This window comes from Equus caballus, chromosome 15, assembly GCF_041296265.1.
Source record: "Equus caballus isolate H_3958 breed thoroughbred chromosome 15, TB-T2T, whole genome shotgun sequence".
Lineage (NCBI taxonomy): Eukaryota > Metazoa > Chordata > Mammalia > Perissodactyla > Equidae > Equus > Equus caballus.
In genome coordinates this window covers 70,487,975-70,509,831 of record NC_091698.1, presented here as the reverse complement: position 1 = coordinate 70,509,831, position 21,857 = coordinate 70,487,975, and the positions used below count along the sequence as shown (strand labels likewise).

General features: G+C 44.1%; 1 protein-coding gene across 1 annotated transcript in view; it reads right to left on the bottom strand.

The window, feature by feature from the left end:
• Positions 1-12: 12 nt before the first annotated feature.
• The window catches only part of ABCG5 (ATP binding cassette subfamily G member 5), a 24,887-nt gene continuing 3,042 nt past the window's right edge, over positions 13-21,857 (bottom strand). Inside the window, exons 3-13 of the mRNA XM_001498908.4 lie at positions 17,710-17,846; positions 17,539-17,637; positions 15,229-15,361; positions 13,924-14,063; positions 13,024-13,153; positions 12,306-12,519; positions 12,018-12,223; positions 11,080-11,218; positions 5,810-5,995; positions 1,320-1,432; positions 13-481 (exon numbers count right to left, since the gene is read on the bottom strand). Of these exons, the coding sequence (XP_001498958.2) occupies positions 288-481; positions 1,320-1,432; positions 5,810-5,995; positions 11,080-11,218; positions 12,018-12,223; positions 12,306-12,519; positions 13,024-13,153; positions 13,924-14,063; positions 15,229-15,361; positions 17,539-17,637; positions 17,710-17,846 (1,691 nt within the window). The 3' untranslated portion in view covers positions 13-287. The remainder of the gene's footprint in view (positions 482-1,319; positions 1,433-5,809; positions 5,996-11,079; positions 11,219-12,017; positions 12,224-12,305; positions 12,520-13,023; positions 13,154-13,923; positions 14,064-15,228; positions 15,362-17,538; positions 17,638-17,709; positions 17,847-21,857) is intronic.

Sequence of the window (21,857 nt, the reverse complement as noted above, 5' to 3'; positions counted from 1 at the left end):
AAATAGCCACAGTAGTCTCCCACAACTTTATGAATTATTATTATTTACATTTTTGTACCAGCTCAGCCACCGTTTCCAAATACCACGTGTTCCTGCAAGGTGGAATAGCATTCCAGTCCTACATGGATCAAGGGGCACAATGGAGTCTTAACAGTTAAAAAACTTAAGATATAAACTATCAAGAAACACGTGGCATTCTTATCTCAGACACTGAAAGCAGTCATGCACACCTAGGAGCTTTAAGTTCCAGTTTTGGATGTATCCATTTTGGATGGCAGTGTTCTCTGCTATCTGCTAAAGAGATGATCCCTTATTTTAAAAACAACTATTCCTAGGATGACAAGAACTGGGATAAATGCATACAAAACCAGAAAGTTTGTTGTGAATCTGGATGTTGCACCTGGGCAGGTTCTCTCAATGAATTGAATTCCTTGACTGAGGGCACACATTGGATTAATATTCACAGAACCGTTTGAGCTGCCTGCCAGGGAAAAGATTGACAGTGTCAGATATGGTACTTCCCAGGTAATTTCATCAGCAAGTATTTACCAAAAGCCCACTACATTCTTAGCACCCTGCTGAGTACTCTTCTTCATGAAAGATATAATTTAGAGAGCCCAGAATTCATTATTAGATGAAGCAACAGTGAGTGTTCTGGGCCTTGGCTTCATTTGAAGATGGAAATGGGTGTGTTTCCATTTTAGGTTTATATTCATTATCATAGTACTGATAAAAATCATGATCACTTATGATCATTTAGCACTGAATATCCTAGGGTTACTGACATTATCACCTAAAAATATTTTAAACAAGTACTCAATTCTACCCTGTTCTTTAGTCATCTTCACAGACTGGCTGAGATTTCCAGTGGCCAGGAGGACCTTCTTAGACTCCCACTGTCCTCTCATGGGATTGAGGAACAGACTTTTGCCAAAAATGGCTTTCCTCAGCTGCATACTATGTATATTTGGTGGAACAAGAAGCCACTGCAGCCTGCTCAGCCTATTCTGTTCAGTAGGTATAGGAACTGATTCCATCCAGAATATACTAGAGTTTACCTTGGTGTACGTTAGGTCTATCATTTTCTGAAAACATCAGAGTGGCCTTAAGCAGTTGGCCTTTGACAGGTAACTAACTTGACCACTGCTTATTTTCTTTTATTTTAAAAATCAGAGAAAATGTTAGACTTTTATTTCAAAACAAGGTTTTAAATTTATTTATTATAAGATACAGCTTTTATTTAAAAAATACATTTCCCTCAGGGAACTGCTTCCTAAGAATAATATGTAAAAATAATATTCCAAAAACAGAATACTTACCACAAGTGAAATTCTGTCCATAGAACTCATTGACTACAAGAATCTCACAGCAATATTTTTGGAATGTAAAATAACTGAAGATTTTAAAAGGAATGGGCATTTCGTGTACGTTTCTTAAGAAAAAGAAAAAAGAGGGAGAGATGAAATCCAATAGCATCTAGTAATAGTCCTACCGAATAAAAATAAAGGCAACCTTTATTTTATGTGTCTCAACATGAATATAGTTTTTCGTCTCTCATTATAAAAATTATGCTCACTATAAAAAACTTCAAACAATACTGAGAAGTATAAAGAACTACTACTGCCCAGAAATCACTATGGTTAACATTTTGGCAATACATGTAATTTGGTAATACATGTATATGTGTGTAAGTATGTGTTTATAAAATTTTACATCAATGGAATTAAACTCTTCATGCTCTTTCTTAACCTGCTTTTTTTCAGCCAAACATATGTCTCAGACATCCTTCCATGTCAGTAAGCGTAGTACTTCGTCATTTTTAATTACAGCTCGGTGGTCCACTATAGTAGAAACCTTAATTTAACAATCCCCTGATGATGCTTGGTGTCTAATTTTTTTGATAAGCACCATTGATATAAATATAAAAGAAAATATACACCTAGCCCACATTAGAGGAGGAGATTTGTGATTAAACAGAGATTTGAAGGTGCTAGCGTATGAAGTGAGAACTAAACTGTAATACCAGGGGAAAAGGGTTGAGAGAGCAAGCAGACATTCATTGTGAACATGAATGTCTCCTCTTCAGTCTGTTTCAGGAGAAACTTCATGCTGACCTTATGGCCTTCTTGGTCCACTGTATAGCATGCATCAATCAACAAATATATATTAAATTCTTTCTGTTTGCAAGGCACAAGTTCTAGGTACTTGAGGAATTCAAGAGAAGTATCCTACCCCTAAAGAATTCACGGTGTAGTTGGGGACATGGAATACATGTCCTTAAGGCTATAAAAATACACAGTAGTGAACGATTCATGCCAAGAAAGTATAAAAAGCCAGTACCATAGCTCCATGGTATTTAGTATTTGTGGTTTCACCTATTCCCAAGTGACCCCCCAAACTCCATGGCTTTCAATTATTGGCAGTTTTCTAAGGCATCAAGTTGAATTAGCCACATGGTGAGGCTGCTAATTGGAAAGAATAGGTAGGCATCTGGGGGGGAACTAGGGGAAGAAAAAAGACACTCTAGGAAGGCAGAATGGTCTGAGTACAGGCATGTCAAGGGCTTCATATGGGACTGAAGGGACCAGAAAGGCTGGAGCAGGGGCCGGCCCGGTGGCGCAGCTGTTAAGTTCGCACGTTCTGTTTCTTGGTGGCCCGGGGTTCTCCGGTTCAGATCCCGGGTGCAGACATGGCACTGCATGGCACGCCATGCTGTGGTAGGCATCCCACGTATAAAAGAGAGGAAGATGGGGACGGATGTTAGGTCAGGGCCAGCCTTCCTCAGCAAAAAGAGGAGGATTGGCAGTTGTTAGCTCAGGGCTAATCTTCCTCAAAAAAAAAAAAAAAAAAAAAGGCTGGAGCAGAGAATTGGAAGTAGGAGCAGTGGGAGGTGAGTTTGGAATGATAGCCAAGAACCAGCTGTTTCAGGGCCTTGAAGTGGGTTGACATTGAAGGACTGTGAGAAAAGTCATGTTGTTTTAAGAAAATTAATGTGGCACCAGCAAGAAGGATAGACCAGAATAAGGGCAGATTAGGAAAAACAAAGGGAGCAGGCTGCAGCAGTAGCTCGTGTGAGATGACAAAGGCCTGGAATAGGATGCTGGCCATGTGAGAATCAGTGCCCAGCCAGCTAGAGTGTTACCTCCTTGAGGTAGGAACCGTGTGCCTTCATCTTGCAGGGCACCACACAGCACAAAACACAAAGTAAAAGCTCCACATGGACTTGTGGTTTGACAACAGAGAAGAAAACCACCATGATCTGGTGACCGATCCAGCGTGTAGGCAGACCACAGAGAGAGAGAGTAGTCATTCATTTATTCACTCAATTCAGCAAGTATTTTTTGCAAACCTAATGGGTTCAAGGCCTTGGGCTGGCCACCGAAAAGAATCATAATGATGAATGAGACACAGCTGCTGCCCTCTGTAGGTTGACAGTCTATTAAAGGAAGACTGTGGCAGGAACGGCACATGATGGGCTGTGAGAGAAAACAGAGAGCTCATGTAGCCAAGGAAGGACAAGCAGGCCTCGTGCAGGTGGCAGAGGGAGACAAACGGATCAGTGAAAGACCTAGGAGCAGAACCCGGCTATGCCACACAAATCCTTGGAGTACATCCGAGAGGGAGGAGCCACAGATCTCAGTGTATTGGCATGGGACTGTCCACATCATATTGTTAAATGGGAAGAAAAGCATGCATACTTTACTCCTTCACAATAATATAATCTCATTTTTACTAAAGATTATATAAAAGTTTAGCAAGCTACACAACAAAATTTAACTCTAGGTTGTGATACTTCAGATAAGTTTTATTTCCTTCCTTATACATTTCTGTCTTCTGTGCAGTTTTTCCCCCCAAAGAACGTGTAAGCAGAAAGAACAACAAAGCTATTTCTATTTGTGCTTAAAGGAGGAGGCAGCCAAAAACACAAATGTTGCAGAGAGTCAGTCAGGAAAAGTGATGAAGGAAAGAAACTTAATGACTGGGAGGTTGATGTGGCCTTCAAGGGCAGAGTTTCAGTTCAGTGGTGGGAGTGGAACCCAGGTGAAGCCTTGGGGTGTTGAGATTTTGCAAAGAACCCAAGAGCATTTGGTAATGTTGGCTGTTGCCTCTTTTTTCAAAAAATGAATGAATCCCCTTTTCCTACAGACCAAATACATGATGTGGTGCCAGATTGATTGGAACACGAAATGATTCAAATATGAAGGAGGAGATGCTGCCCAAGGTTGGGTCTGTACCTTGCTGGCTTGATTCCGTACCCTTGGAATGATTTGATTTGTGCATTTTTCACAGATGCGAACAATCCACTTAAGCAACATAGACAAATATAATGTAATGGTGTCATTGTAAAAAAATCTGCCTTGACTGATCAAAACCTAGTTCATTTCACTTTATAAGATCTCACCTTTATATAACACTACAGTTTATGAAGTGTTTTCACATTGATCTCATTAGCTCCTCATGATTTCTTGAAGCAGGTGGGGCCAAGATCATTCTCTCCATTTTATAAATGAAGAAAACAATTTAGAGAGAAAAATGACTTGCCCATGGGCACATGGCAGCTAAGTGGTAGAGGAAGTCTCTGACTCCAGGGTCAGTCCTCTCTAGAGGGAGCCACATGCATCCTGGGCGAGTCTTCACAGTGGTGTGACTGGAGCAAAGTCAAGTTTGAGCTTAGTTTTCTTACCTGAACCTGGATTGCTCTTGAGAGTTAAATAATTAAACATATAAATATAATTACATATAGTAGATGCTCAGTAGCTTTTTGTTTGTTTGATTTTTTTTTTTTTTTTTTTTTTGGAGGAAGATCAGCCCTGAGCTAACATCTGCCAATCCTCCTCTTTTTGCTGAGGAGGACTGGCCCTGGGCTAACATCCATGCCCATCTTCCTCTACTTTCTATGTGGGACCCCTACCACAGCATGGCTTGATGAGCGGTGCCATGTCCGCACCCAGCATCCGAACCGGCGGACCCCAGGCTGCCAAAGCGGAATGTGCACACTTCACTGCTGCGCCGCTGGGCCAGCCCCAGTTCATTTGATTTTTAAGTCAAAGAAACAGAGCCTTCTTCACTTTTCCTCAGAGACCAATAGTTTACTTACCAGATGCCACTCACATCACCTGCCTGGGACCCCTTGCACCCTTCTAAAATTTTCCACCCTTCCCACTACTACTTTTTTTAAATGTATATATGTATATGTGTATATTTTTTCTTGGTTATAAAATAATGCTTGTCCATTCAGAAAATTCACAATATATAGGAAAATATGAAGAAAAAATTAAAATAAACGTCACTCAAACATAATTACTGTTAACATTTGGTGCATGTCCTTCTAGTCCTGATATTTTCTTGAGCAGTCTTTTATCCTGCAGGCTCTTTTCTTATCTCAGCGTTGTTACTTCCTAAAAGTAACTGGGAATTGAGAACTGGAATAGAGACTCAACAGAGCCAGAGCAGAAATGAACTAAATGCGTGCTATTTAGCTTGTAATATAGGCTGTGAGTTTTTCTGGAGGATGGATTGAGCTTCCTCCTTTTGTGATGATCCCTCATTACATGTGAGTCATATTGATAACATGCCTAAATTGTGATTTCCTGATTCTCAGTGTAGAGACTTTTATTGAACAAATGGTGACCAGTTCAAAGTCTGAGCAATAATGATTAGTAAGAACTGTGAATATTCCAGACTATAGGGCGATACCTTTAATCCATATCACATAGCTCTCCTCTGGAATTCCTTATAACAGTCATTATTAGGTGATCAGTAACAACAAATTATACCAATCTAAGTCCTTTGAATCGTCATATCTTACCTTAGGAATCCAGATCCCACAAGCACCCCAGCAATGCTGAGCAGAGCCGCTATGCTGTTGACCACATTTGGATTTTGGACCATACCAAGTAGCACAAGGGTTAGAAATTCACCAATTAAGTGGGGGGCCAAGAGAGCAGCAGAAAAATATCCAAATCTGGCAGCCTCAGGGTATAAGCCCAGAGTCCTAGAAAAAGATAAGGTCTTTAGTTTCCTCTCCAAGGTAACGTTATCATTTAAGAAAAATACCACACTTGCCTTCTGTGACTAGGTCCATGGTGGCTAGTGGGTGGGAAGAGTTTGCAGGGCAAGCCAAACTCCCTTTGAAAGACCTTTTCGGAACAGAGCCAACATTTGAGACCATTTATTACCAAATTATTTCTGTTGGCCCCAACTCAGTGTGAGCCACCTTTTCCCTTTTACAGCTCCTTAGCTCTCACAGGAAAATATTAGCACTTAGACAACAGTCACAACTAACTGCAATAAGCAGGGTTGTTGAACTCTCCTTCTCCGTGAATATCCATGTTCTGCTTAGCTCGTGCTGCTCCTCCCTTGGTTAGCCTGCTACCCTAATGCTAAGGGCTCACCCAACCTGCTTCTCAGCCCTTCCTTCTGTGAACCTCATCCCTATTATGTGGCCTTAACTGCCAGCCAGAAAACCCTTCACCGCTTTCATCCTCATCAGATTAGCCCTCACAGGCCTGATTCTTTTCTTGTCTTTTGTTCTACCAACCCCTTCCATTGATTTGATCTTCATTTTCTTGTGAACAGACTACTCTATATCCATGCCCCTTTCCTCTTATATTCCTTTCATCAAATAACATTTCCCTGGTGATAGCATGTCCTCAGCAACCGTTAGACATAGCTGCTCTTTCTTCCATTTGTAGAGTAAGGAAAAGGAGTTGGCATATCTTAAATCCTCTCCTCCCTACCACTCTTCAAAGCCATCTGTCTTTCTTCTTAAACAAATAATGAAGTTTGCTTATACTATGAATTCCCTTCCCCAATGCAATCCTCTGTGACTTTTAAGACATTCTCTCACCTTTGGTGATTTTGTAGCATCTGGACCAGGGTCATTCTTTGCATTCCTCTCCACTATCATTGTCCTCAAGGTCTTTAACCTTCTTGATGAACCGTGAACATCAGTGCCTCCTAATTAGGTAACCTCATCAATTCCAGTGGCTCCTTCCATCTAATCTTGATCACTCACCATGTCTTGGACTTAAATATTACTCAAAACTGTTCCACTTCCAAGATTTCACATTCTGAAAATGCCCTCTCTGATCGTGGCCTCCCTCCTGTCTCCCATTTCCCCAATAAATACCCTCACTGCCTCAGATCCCTGCTCCTTTCTGCTATTCTTTGCCTTACTAATCCACCTACCTGGGGACCCCTGCTCTCTCACTTAAGCAACTGAAGGTGTGTTGAACAAGGCATACTGCTGTACTAATTGGGTCCACTCTGCCACTTTACCTCAGCTGACTCCTTGACCTCTCACTTTTCCTCCTTGCTTACTGGGTTCCAATGACGTGTCCCATCATAGCTGATATGAACTGCTACTTTAACTTACCCCCCTCCCCAATTTCAAACTCTCTCCCTAGTGCTCAGCAGATAGATTCACCTCCATTTTATGAATTTCTCGCTATCTTTATCTTCCCTACTTTTCATCCTCCACGTCTTGTGCTCACGCACTCTCTCTCTTTCCCCTGTCTTTGCCAAGCTTGATCCTATCTACTTGCATCCTTGATCCCATGTTATCCTGATTCCCCTTCCCTACTTTGGTCTCTTCTGGAAACTTGATCTATGAATTATCCAATTTTGGCTATAGTTTCATCTACTCTTAATCTAATGATTTTTCCTGATGGTCTTATTTACCATATCCTAAACAACCATTTCTTGAGCCTGATAAATCTTTAAGCCAACTGCCTCCTCTTCATCTTACTCTATGCTGCCAAGCTTCTCAGACAGCATCTACTTCTTCCATCTCACTCCTTATTCCCTTGTAAACCCCACTTGCACCCTCACCACTCTACTGAAGCTCTGTTATGGAAAATCACCAATGGTGATAAAATGATGCCTCACCTCCTTGAACCTCTGCATTATTGAATGGGTTTACTACACCTCCTTGAAACTCTTCTCCCTCGGCTTCTCTGATGTTGCCCAATCCTGCTTCTCTTTCTACCTTTCCAACCTGTCATTGGCTCGCTTTCCTCGTCCCCACTTTGAATATGCCTATCTTAAAGTTTTACACTCAGACTGCTTCCTCCTCTTCCAATACTCTCTCCTATAGAATCTATTCCCAGGTCTTTATCTTACTCATTTTTTTCTTTCTACCCAAACCTTAGATTGACACCTCCACTTGGGTGTCCTGTAGCATCCCAGATGTAATGTGTTCAAAACCAAACACATTCTCTTTCCTGGAAAACTTGATAAGGATGCTGTTACCTTCCCATTCCCTCAGGCTAAAAACTCAGGCATCATCCATGACTTTCTTTATCCCTAGTAAATCCATTCAGTCTCTTAGTCCATTCAGTTTTACTATCCCAGCATCTCAAAGTCATCCTCCCTTTCTGTTGCCACTGCTCCTCTCTTCATTAGGGCCTTTCCCACAGACTGTTGCCACGGCTCCTCACTGGGCTGTCCAGCATCTCCACCCTAACTCCAGGCTGCTGCCAAAAGGATGCCAGCCTTCCTCTCTAGAGTCTAACACAGATGGGTCACTCCCTGGTTCAAAATCCTCTCCTATGTCCCACTATCAAATCCACTTCAGCCCCTTAGCCTGGCATTCAGCACCTCCCCTCCTAGACTCCAAGGTTGTCCACCTTATTTTCCACTACTCCTTCCAGTCCTTCATTCCCCACAGTGCAACTGAACCTTTTCTCTGGAAAAGTCTTACGTGTTTTTGCTTCTGAACCCATGCCCCTGCTCTTTCTTGCTCTGGAATGCCCTTGCTCCCTTTTCTAGCCATTGAAATGGTGCTGTCTTTCACATTCTCCTCCAGAAAGCCTCCAAGAGTCCCTCCCGCCCAACCAAATGGACTCTTGTTCTCCTTTGTAATTAACTAGGATAATGGATGTGAGATGGGGAAGATATTACCCCATCTGTGCCTCAGTTTCCTGATCTGCAAACAAGGATAATTATAGTACCTATAGAATGGCTGCAAGGATTACATGAATTGATATGTTTAAAGCTCTTTGTGCCTGACATAAAGCAAGTGCTAAACATGTGTTAGCTATTATTATTATTATTATTATATTCCTCAACATAGTGTTTGTGCTTCTTTATAATACTAATCTTAGACTTTCTTGGATTAAAGTCATCTGGAGATTTATGTCCACAATCCATTATCTGAAACACTTTAGGGCTAGATATGTTTTGGAACGTGGCAATTTACAGATTTTGGAAAGGATTTACACTGCATAGACCATACTTGCCTCAGTGGGATCCATGACTCCACCCATAATCAAGCACATTAATATTTTTGCTAAACAGGAGTGTTCATGTGGGAAAAGTACAAAGAACCTCATGTTGGTTTAGGTCAGATTTTCCCACTGAGTTCAGCTCAGATCGTGCTGCTGAAAGAGTTGCAAACACACTTTTGACTTTCGGGGATGTTCAGATTGTATAGTTGCAGCTTGTGGGCAGCACCTTCAGTTTATTCCTCTTTGATCCCCTGTTGCACCCAGCACTGTGCCTGGCATTTAGTAGGCGTTCAACAGATATTTCTGTAAATAAAGTATTTGCTACATGGCTAACAGCTGTGCTGCCACTGGAAATGATTCTGCATTTTTGTGTCTGACTTTTTATCAAAAATAGTCATGAACCTAGTTTAAAACTGCCCTGTTTTCTCAAATCTGGCAGCACTCTTTCTTTGTCATGGGCAGTTTTCAAATACTATATGGTCTGCAGAATCAGTGCTTTGCAAATTTTAAAGTGCATATGAATCACCTGGGGTATCTTGTTAAACACAGAGTCCAACTCAGTGGGGCTGGACCTGAGATTCTGCTCATTCAACAAGCCCCAAAGTCTCTCTGACACTGTGGGTGGGCCACATTGAGTAGCAAGACTCTAAATTAGCAAGGTCTTCAATTTTCAGCAAACCTTGCTTTACTCAAAATGGTCAGGTTTTTAAAATTTGTCCCTGGATCGTTTAGCCTGAACTAGACCGGCCTGTGGTTTACATCACAGATTGGAGATTCAGCACGTTCCTGAGTGTCAGAGAATAAGGAGGCTTCATCACTGTCGGCAAGGAGGGCCACATGGTCCCTACCATGGCCCTCGGTGGAGAGAGTGCACCCCCTTGCCAACGCGGGGGCTTTGCCCCGTCCCTCTCCAGAGCAATACCTACTTCCAACAGACCTTCCACTTCTTCGTCTTCAGCTCAAACTAGGCAGGCCCTTATTTACCTTTTTACTTATACATCACTTAATTCATAATAATTATTCATATCGCATATCATGGATCTTTCTACTGGCTATGATTAGAAACACCTGCACATGAAACCAGTGGCCTGAAGAAAGACAATGTCTGGAGAACTGCCTGCAGTTCTCTCTTGAGACAACAAGCTAGACACCTTTACTGGAGTCAGAGAATGCTGGGTAATTCCCCCCATCTTTTCTTAAGGGAAAGCCACAGGGATTAGGGAACATACATCTCCCCATGATAACAAATCATGCAAATAACTCTACACGTTCTCAGATTTATATCTTTTAAATGGTCTAGGAAATAAAAAGAAGCATTGTCTACAAGCCATCAATCAAAATTCAACAGCATCAGGTAGGCTTCATGGTTCCCCAATGCCCTCTTCCCACAGTCACTCTTCGATTCCTCAAGCCCCCCTCACCCCAGCCCAACTGTGATGTCCCAGGTCGATGAGTGAAACCTCCGGCAGAGTTGCTGCTCCAGCTTACAGCAGCCTGGGAGCCATGCTTAGCTGCTGGTGTATGGTTGCTCGCTGCCTCTGCACCCGGCCCCCAGCTACTCTGGAGCCCCTTCTCTATCCAGGCCCTGCAGCGGATGTGGGACATGCTATTCCTTGGCACATGCAGTCCTGCTGGTGTGCTCTCAGGCCCCATGTTGCCCAGAGTTGAGTTATTGGTCATGAAGGACAGGACCTTGTACTTGACGTTGATGGGCAAAGACAGACCCTCCAGAGCAGAGAGCAGGGAGGTGTTCACCCTGGAGCTCTCCCTCCGCAGGCCCCACTGGCCATCTGGGATTCCCCAGGAGACCTTGTCTGGGAGGACTGAAGACCTCTGAACACCCCCTTACCAGTAGCTCACACTGCTTAAAATCACGGTGGCGAGGATACTGAAGGGGAGGACGTGCAGCACATAGGCCAGCAGCATCTGCCACTTCTGATACAGGCCGTCCTGGCTCTCCTGGTCGCTGACAGCTCGCAGTACAGGAACTGGGCACAGAGGCAGGTTTCAGGATAGTCGGTCACCACACAGCTAAGGGAGGGAGGGGCTAGCCCAAGCTGAACTTGAGGTCACGGCTGGATGATGAGGACCACCTGGGGCTCCCTAGTCACGGAAAGAAGAGACCTGACATCCACAGAGCTACCTCAGAAATCTACCTGGGTTACAATATGGTTGCAAAAGTTCTCATAATTTATTTCCTTTTCTCTAAAGTATGGGGGAAGAGTATCACCATTTGATCAACACACATACAAAACAGGCACAAATGAATGATGTGAGGGCCTTTGTCCTCTTTTTGTGTAGAGTCTTGGCACAGAACATCAGGCAAATAGGTATTGCTTCTGGATTCCCACCGAGTTTGAAAATTAGCTGCTGTGTTCCCTAAAATAGGCTCCAAAAACAACATTAACAGCGCAAAGTTGGCCAGGTATCCGGGCCCCCATGGACTGTGCATGCTAATGGCCAAGAAAGGATACCAGGGGTGATCTTTTGAAAAACCCTTCCCAAACTCTGCCCCATCAGCATCTCACAACTTCACGTTTCCCTTGATCCTTAGAGAGACACTCAGAGAGAGCCACCTGGAGAGCTAATTCATGCTAAGGTGTTGGTAACTCAAAAGTTACCTTTCCCTAGAGAGAGAATCTGGAGAGGGCCAGGCTGAGCTCAGAGAAATATCGTTATAATGATGGAGTCTTGCAAGGTGCCAGTTGGAGAAGAGAAATATTCAGGGAGAGAGGAGGCCCCCTCCACCCCACCATCTGGGGTGCACCTCCTGGGCATGGCACTTACACAGATTCACAGCATTGAGCATGCCTGTGTATGGCATGGCACCCACAAACTGGTACAGAAGACCCACGCGGTCCTGGACAGCACCCTTTAGCACATCATTCTGGACCCGTAGAAGGAAGAAAATGACGAACAAACCCATGATCAGATTCTGAACGAGACGCATGACCACTGCCAGCTTATTTCTCATCAAGTTTCTCGTCACTCTCCTGAAAGCCAAACAACCTTCTTTTAATTCCTCTTCTTTCATTAGTGGGTGTCTAACCACTCAAAATGGGCTGAAACTCTTACCTTAAGAGAACGCTCAGTTTAAAGAGAGCTCCAGGAGAATCTTTGGTTTTGAAAGGAATCATTGGTAATGTTTTCAGGTGCTTTGTTCTTTTAATATTCTCCAAGGTTTTGTGATAAATTGCTGATTTTTTGTAGGTAGATTCAATCATCTGGACTCTCTTGTAGGTTTCTATTTCCCGTTCTTTGCTTTGGGTATCCACTGATGTCAGGTCCACTAAAATTTTTTCCCAAGAGAAATGAACCATGTATTTTTAAATCTGTGTCTGTGTATATGTATATATATATATATATATATATATACATATACACACACATATGCTAATAATACTTTTCATCATTGATTTAGGAGTCCTATCGATAATCCCCATCCTATTAGAATAATACCTGCTATTACTGCCCACTTACAAAATCAGAATATTTTAAAGCTACCAGCAAAGCCATGAGCATCCCACTGGGGCTGTCTCGGAGAATGCAGAAACTCAGCTAACTTATCTCTGACACAGTGGGAGTGCACCAATTTAAGAGAGATCCCCGACCTCATTCCGATAGGTCATCTATGGCAAGTTAATTGACCTGGCCAAATTAATTCCTTGAAGAGTGAAAACAACAAAACAAAAGCAAAAGTAAAACCCACTGGTGCTGGTGTCATCTAGGCAGAAATCTGAGATGATAAAGCTTAAAAAACATTCATGATGAGAAAGGTGAAAGAAAAACTTACTGTAAAAATCAAAAGGGTTTGAATGTTCAGGACAAGCGTAGCCACAGTCATTGAAGAAATCAAGCATTTCCACTGGGGTCCCACAGAAAACCAGCTCTCCACAGCTCAGAATGGCGATTTTGTCAAAGAGCTGATCAGACAACAGTCGGTGTTAGTGTGTCATCAGGTCACCACATCCTTATGGAAAATGAGTTTCTAAGCACTCAGTCCTTTGATTAGCTCAGCCACACCTCAGCATTCTTACCGCATCCATTGGAGACACTCAAAATCCATCCATATTCTTTTCATCCTGGGTTGCCCCTATGGATCCGGCTGCATCCCAGCCTGCACCCAGCATCACATCTGGTGTGGAGGAGAGTCACTGCTCCTGGTCAGTGGACCAGGGCTTGAGTCCCAGCTGTGCCACTGAGTGAGTGACCCTGGACAAAACTTTCTTTTTAAATCTCAGATCCTCATTATAAAAGGCAAATAATAGCTCCCTAAAAGGATCCTGGGAGGATAAAGTGAGATTTTTGGAAAGATATCCATATGATTTGGTGGAAAAACAATCTTTGAAGCAAACTGGACTATGAATGCCAATCCCAGCTTCTTACTACCCATGTGATATTGGCTCAATTTTGTGTCATTTCCAAGTCTCACTCTCCTCTGTAAAGTGAAAATGCTGATACCCACCTCATAGGATTGGTGTGCGGATTAAATGAGCTGGTGCGTAGAAGGGACTTGTTACATGGTGGGTGCTGAAAGGAGTGTTTCCATCCTTTGCCCTTCTCGTATCAGGAGCTATGGGCTCCAGTTGCTCTGGTTTGACGAGTACTAATCTCTACCCCATGACCCTCAGCTCAACACACACATATACTCACCCTTGATGAGTTGAGCAGGAACAAGAGAGGCCCCTCTCACCTGGAAGAGCTCAGAGCGGGGCTGGTGGATGGTGAGGATCACGATGCGGTCCCTTCGAGCCAGCTCTGCTAGGAGGACCACGATCTGATTCGCAGTCATGCAGTCCAGGCCTGTGGTTGGCTCATCAAACAGCATGATCGCTGCAGGCAAAGAAGGGTCAGCCTTCTGAGTCCCTGCCAAGCCCAGGCTCTGTGCTCTAAACTCAGAATTTTGGACAGTTCCTTATGGAGCTGTCTTATCCCATCTGAACCGTACACGGTGAGAAGTACCTGCATGTAAACTGGCTTCAGTCCGAGTCCAGGAGAAAGAACCTGACCTAGGAGGACCCAACTCCCAGCTCTGGAGCACATTTCCACCTTAATCCTTGAGGGCACAGGGCAGCAACCAGATCAGTCCCCTCACATAGTACCATGGACTGTTTGGGCTCCATCCCGGGACTCTGACAGGGAACAAGGGCTGGCAGGCTGGCACCAAGTTTTTTTTTAAAAAGCTGAGAAGAGGCTGGTTACAAAAGATATAACCCATTTCATGTCTAGCACTTTCCAACACTAAGAGGATCTTTGCACTGCAAAAACTTCTGACCCATGAAACAAGGTCTGAGGTGGGTAGTTGTTTGGCTTCTTCAGAGGATTTAACTGTAGCTTATTTCTACTCCAAAAGTGGCAAGAGCTCTTAAGAGCATCTCTCTTATTTGCCTTCTGGTGACCAAGCACCATCTGAAGAGCAGGCAGTCTTGGTCTACCCCGGTGTGAAGAAGGTATCCAGACACAATAGGTCCTCTTCCAGGTACGTATAAGGGTGAGGTTTCCCCAGGTGGTGGGGAGAATGACCAAACCATGGAGGGGTGGTAGGCGACAAGCTACCCATCTTGATAGTCCCTCCCTCTAATATATACAGTTTTGTGTTTATCACTCAAAGTTCTACTTTAATTCCTGCCATTTCATAAATGCCTCTAGTCATACAAAACTCATTGGCTTTCCATAGCAAACACAGTGGTACTGCTCTAATAAGAAGTGTGGATGGACAGGGCAGACCCCATATTCATGGAAGACCCTAACTGAACATTAAAACAAAAAGGCAGTGTTTCCAAGTCCAAGGGCTGTTTTGTACTTGGATGATGGAATGGCATCAGGAACTACATAGTATTTCCAAAGAAATTGGGTACCCAGTTTGAAAAACCTCAGTGACTTCAGTCCCTACAAACCCCTTTTCCAAATGGAGACTGTGAAGAAAGAGCCAAGCATGTGTACAGACACATGGAAGATGCCCAGGCAGCAGCTAGCAGCAGCTCTGGGTCCTACTTACTGGGATCCTGGAGGAGCTGGGCTGCGATGGAGACCCGGCGCCGCTCACCACTGGAAATTCCCCCAAAGTTGTAGTTGCCAATCAGTCGGTCCGCCACGTGGCTCAGACTCAGCTCTGCCATGACTGCCTCCACCTGTAGGAAACACAAAGTCCGCGAAGACCGGTCACTGCTGGGCAGCTGTTCCAATTCATGGGCTGAGGATGGCAGAGGAGAGGCAACACACTTTCCTGGGAGTGCTTGGGCCACTTTCACACCCACCACACCCTGGGGAAAGCAAGCCTTTTACAATAAAATTCAGTTTGGTTTAAATCACAATATAATACATATGTCCAGTTAAAATTAATATGAATTGTTCGAAAAAGTCCCTAAAGCAACAAAAATGGCTTACATTTGCTCCAGGGAAACTGACCAGGAAACAATGGAGACTTCATTGGACCCCTGACTCCAGATGCTGCAGTCAGTCCAGCCCAAACAGAAAAATCCCCCAAAGGCATAGTTACAATATAGATTTTTTTTAATGTTTGGTTTTCAAAACTTTATTATAATAAATGTTGTATATGTAAAAGAAAAACCCAGTTTGGTTTGACATAAACCTGGTTTCCCATAAGTAACCCAAATAAGTCTTGGAGTCCCATGTGGTCCAATCTCAGAGTGGTTTTGCATCAAAGAAATACAATCCAGTTATCAAAAGTAATTAAAAATAATGCCCCCATCCCTGTCACTCACTGTCAGGGCCACTAACTCATGTGAACATGCCTGTGCCTCACTTTCATGGTGGGCTGAACTCTGATCTCCGTCTTCTCAGACTAAAGTGGGGGCTCAGGAGACCCCAGGGGCTCAGGGGGGCATGACGGAGCTCGAGGGCCTGGGTTCACATCCCAGCTCTGCCATTCCCAGACGTCTGATCTTAATCTCCTTGGGTGTCAGGAGATAATGCCTCCCTCATAGGGTTGATGCCAGAATGAAATGAGATACTGTGTGTGAACAAGGCCTGACTGATGCCAGCCAGATATGAGAGCCCAGAGTATAACCTGTTAGAATAGGAAGAACCTTGCAGTGCCTTCTGAGCAGGCTCAGGTAACCTCCAGGGAGGAAGCAGGGCTGGGCATCGCCCTATGAGGCCAATGGCCCTTCTTGAGGGCCGGGTCCCTTGCTAAGGCTCGTCAGAAGTGAAAACTATACTCCAGCATTATCTAGGACTCTCAAACAGAAGAATGCCCCTTGCTCACCCAGGCGTTACAACAAACAAGCCTGCTGGTACTCAGGACACAGCTCAGAGCTAGTTCCACTCTCCAAGTCCTGTGTGAAAATCCAGTGCCAGGGACAAGATGAGCAAATCCCTGGTGACAGGCTCGGCAGTGCCTAATAAAAATGGGATAACTTGCTGCATCCTCAGCCGAGCTGGAGGATTCCCTCGGAGCCTCACTGGCATTAAAGAAAGGCCAGCCTCGGAGTGTGAACTGAAGATATAATTTGTATGCCCAAGAAGAACCTCACTGAGGCCTCAGGGTGGTAAAGCCTGTGCTGGTCTCCTCTGGCGGGCCTGAGAGCCCATTTCCCAGGGAACCATGTGTGTGTTCCCAGGGGCACATGTACCTGTCCTTGAATGCCTGTGTGTTCCCAGTCCAGACAGAGACGAGGCAATGTTTCCAGGTAAAGTCCCTGTGGGTTTTCTTGCAGCTAATTCCAAATTGAGTACCTTTAAATAAACAGACGGGACCCTAGAAAAAGTTGACAGTTCAAGAGTTCCCTTCTTTCATTAACTTAACCCTGGATGAGACACATTCAAGACGCCTCAAAGGAAGTCGAGAAAAAGCTCAACAGGGATGCAGGGCCACGCACAGTGGGAAAATAACCCTATCTATTCAAACACAGAGCTCCTAGAACAGCGCCATTCAAGAGAAATATAATGCAAGCCACATATAGAAGTTAAATATTTTAGCAGCCACCTTTTAGAAAGTAAAAAGAAACAAGTGAAATTAACTTTAATAATACAACTTTTAAACCTGATGCAGCCAAAATATTATCATTTCAACCTATAATCAATATTTTAATAATTAGTAATAAGATATTTCACATTCTGTTTTCTCAGATTCCGTTTTTAAGTTTCTAAAATCCCGTGTGTGTTTTACACTCACAGCACATCTCAGTTAGGACTAGTCACCTTTCAAGAGCTCAAAGCCACAGTGGCTGCCATATTGTACAGAGCAGGTCTGTACTTTAAAGGCGTGAAGAGTGAAGGGGAGGAATGGGCGAGTGGAGGGAAGAGGAGGAACGAGCCCAGCGCAGGGAGGACAGGTGATACCCACCTTCCTCCGGAAGAAGCCACGGGATCCACCTCGGATGGCCAGCAGCGCCGTATAGCGCAGCGTCTCGCGTACCGTGAGGCTGCTCAGCAGAGTGTCGCTCTGCGGGAAAGGCAGGTGTCAGCGTCGCCCGAGACCCGGGCCACCGCGGGCTGGGGCCGAGGATGCGCTCACCTGCAGGACGTAGGAGAAGCAGTCCTGGAACTGGTCCCTGCGCAGCGCGCGCCCGTTCACGCACACCTCCCCGAGGAAGGTCCCCTGGCGCCGCAGCCTCCCGGACATGGCATCCAGCAGCGTGGTTTTCCCTGAGCCTGGGGCGCAAGAAGAGAAGGCCCTGGATGAGTCCCTCCGTGAGGCACTGCAGGAACATCCGAGACCCTCGGTGGGCCTCGGTCCAGCCCTGACTTGTTCTCTCTGTAGCCTCATGGGTCAAACTCTCATGGCGTGGAGTCTTTCTAGCGTGTCCCCTTAGAGGGAGAGGGACAAGCCATTTCTCTCATCCCGGTCAGGACTGGAGGGGCTTTGTCTGCCTGTTTATTTGCTTTTAGAGCTGTTTGGGGTTGAAAAACAAAATATAGGATCATAATAAAAGGAAAACCAGGGTTCTTGGAAACGTTTGGATCTAGGACATCTGAATTTCTTTTTTTGGTCCCCTGGGATCGTGTGGTGGTTCCTGAAAGTAGGGGACACTGCCTGGAGCCTTGTTTCTCAGGGATGGTCTGAGGACCAGCAGCATCAGCATCACCTGAGCACTTGGTAGAAATGCAGACTCTCAGGCCCCGCCCACACCTGCTGGATCCGATTCTGCTTTTTAACAAGATCCCTGGGTAATTCCCGTGCATATTAGAGTATGAGAAGCGCTAGCTTAGCGAGTCCTTTGGTAAAACCAAGTTGGCCTCAGCCTGCACTGAGAGTCTTGGACATAACCCAGCTGCTCGTCCCTAGGAACTTTCCCACGGAGGAGTTGTGAGCTAACTGGTGCTGCTGTGACTGGAGGTTGATGTTTCCCTGGCTTGCTTTTTCTGGGGTTAGAGGTTAGGCGATGCCTTTAGGATAAGACACCAGCTGGCCCCACCCGTCACATTGGACGCAAGCTGACATGGGCCCAGAGAGTTAATGGAGACAGGAACAGGCGTTGCCAGGCCTTTCCTATCCAAGGCTGCAAAGTTAGAATTAATAGCAGAGGAAACAGGCAGGAGGTTCTGAACTGTCCAGAAAGATAGCAAAGCTGAGGATGTGATAACTTGTGCAAAAGAAGATCTTTTGTTCAAATATTTTAAAGAAACTCCTTGTTGCTATGAGAGGCACAAAGATGAGTACCTCCAGCTCCTGTAGCAGTTGTCTGCTGGTATAATCCATGACTGACAAAGCTCAGAATTAGCCCAGACGTGTTCAGGCAGAGGTCAGCGTGGGGAAGCGAGGAGAGTGAGTGTGAAGAAACGAAATGTGACTTCGCTGGGGTTGTCTTTCAAAATGTGCCCTGACATTTCCCAGTCACGATACCCAGCCTTGTATCTGGTTCTTCTAACTAGAACCCTCTCTGGCCTAACGTTTCTGGGATCCAGACTCAACTCTGACAGAACCTCCAAATAGCCTGAAGGCTGGATTCTAGTCCCACCACTACATCAAAGCTGGCCTCCTTAAGGTCATCAAGACTGCTTCCGTTTTGCCAAATCCTGCAGGCACCTGCCGCTTGTTGTTTGACCTCTCAGCAGCACGTGGTACTGTTGCTTGTCCTTCTCTGTGAATCTCTCTCTCTCTCCCTTGGCTTTGATGCCACTTCATCCTCTTGGCTTAATCCTGCCGGTCTGGCTGCTCGTTCTCAGCCTCCCGTGGGTGACCCTCAGGGTTCTCTCCTGGGCCTTCTGCTCTTCTCATATCACACATTCTCAACGGTGAGCACCAACTTGCCAGGCAGCATGTGAGGGAGCCATCTTGGAAGTAGGTTCTCCAAGCCCTGCTCAAGCCTTGGACTTGACTGCGATCACAGCTGACTTCCGGCTACAACCCATGAGAGAGCCCAAGCAGAACCGCCCAACCAAGTCACTGCCAAATTTCTGACTCCTAGAAACCCTAAGACGTAACAAATGATTCTTCTTGTTTTAAGCCACTTAGTTTTAGGATATTGTTTTACATAGAAATAGATAACTAATACAATCTTTTTTTGAACATGTGTTAAATATTTATTAACTCATTAACGAAGGAACCAGCAGGACGAGAAAACTCATTCAAGAAAAGGGTATGAGAAACTGAAATGCATAGTCAGTGGAGAATAGAAGGTTCGAATAAGTAGCAAAGTTAGACACAAAAATGGTTAATACCCTAGGGCATAACACCAAAGGTGCATGTAACAAAAGAAAAATAGACAAATTGGACTTCATAAAAACTATGTGTATCTAAAGACACTATCCTCAGAGTAAAAAGGCAACCCGCAGAATGACAGGAAATATTCATAAATCCATACCTGATAAAGGATTAATATCCAGAAAATTTAGAGAACTGCTAAAATTCAACAATGAAAAAACAAACAACATGATTCAAGATTGAGCAAAGGACTTGAATGGATATTTCTCCAAAGAAGATATATGAATGATCAATAAGCACATGAAGAGATGTTCAACATCACTAATCATTAGGGAAATGCAAATCAAAACTACAGTGGGATACCACCTCACACCCGTTAGGATGGCTACTATCAAAAAAGCAAAACTACCAAGTGTTGGTGAGGATGTGGACAAATTGGAGCCCTGTGCACTGTCAGTGGGAATATAAAATGGTGCAGCCACTGTGGAAAACAGTATGGCGGTTCCTCAAAAAATTAAAAATAGAATTACCATATGATCCAGCAATTTCACTTCTGGATATATACACCAAAGAATTGAAAACAGGATCTCGAAGAGATACTTGTCCACCCTTGTTCAAAGCAGCATTATTCACAATAACTAAAATGTGGAAGCAACCCAGGTGTTCATGAATAGATGAATGGATAAGCAAAATATGCTATATATATATATATATATATACACAATGGAATATTATTCAGCCTTAAAAAGGAAGGAAATTCTGCAGTGTGCTACAATATGGATGAACCTTGAGAACATTATGGTAAGTGAAACAAGCCAGTCACAAAAAGACAAATACTGTATGATTCCACTTAATGAGGTAGTTAGACTTGTCAGAATCATAGACAGAAAGTGTAATGGTATTAGCCAAGGGCTGACGGGGGCAGAGAATGAGCAGTTGTTGTTTAATAGGTATAAGGTTTCAGTTTTACAAGATGAAAAGAGTTATAGAGATGGATGGTAGTGATGGTTGCACAACAATGTGAATGTGTTTAATACCATTAAACTGTACACTTAAAAATGGTTACAGTGGGGGGCCAGCCCCATGGCCAAGTGGTTAAGTTCACGCGCTCCTGTTCAGTGGCCCAGAGTGTCACCAATTCGGATCCTGGGCGCAGACCTAGCACTGCTCATCAAGCCATACTGAGGCAGCATCACATGTAGCAGAACTAGAAGGACCTACAACTAGAATATACAGCTATGTACTGGGGGGACTTTGGGGAGAAGAAGAAGAAGAAAGAAAACAAAGAAGCTTGGCAACAGATGTTAGCTCAGGTGCCAATCTTTAAAAAAAAAAAATGGTTACAATGGTAAATTTTATGTTATGTGTATTTTACCACAGTAATAATAATAAAAAAAACGTTAATGCCCTAGAGGGCAATGAAACCATGACATTTGGGGTTACCTTTCCTAAAAGGAGAGGAATCGTTTGTACCTAAATAGTCTCCTGCAAGGGAGCATGCAGTTCAGAGTCCACGTCCTAATTGAGAGCAAATAATGAGTCAAACAAAGTCATCTTCCCCTGGGGTGCTGGATGCCCCTAGGCAGACTTGCAATAGAGCATGCTCGAGAGAATTTGAACACCCAAGTCATCTTTTGTCTCACTAATAAAGGTTTGATAAACAGTGCTGCTTTAGATAAGACACCAATGAAGTCATGTAATTTTATGAAACGCTAAGAGTAATTCATAGAATTCATTTTTTTTTTTCACTCATTGATTCAACAAATATTTGTTAAGCACTTACCGTGTGGCTGGCCACGTTCTAGTTGTTGAGGATACAGCAAGAGAAAAACCAAACCAAACAAATGCAAAGTTCCTGCTCTTGTGAAACTTGCAAACTACTGTGAAGTCATGTTCAGTGTAAAAGGATGGAGGCTGTCCTCAAACCACGGTTAGGTATCATAAGAAACCAGCCATGAGCCCCCAGATCAAGAACCCCAACCCACTGTCCTGCTGAGACTTGCGCGAAGCCCGACATT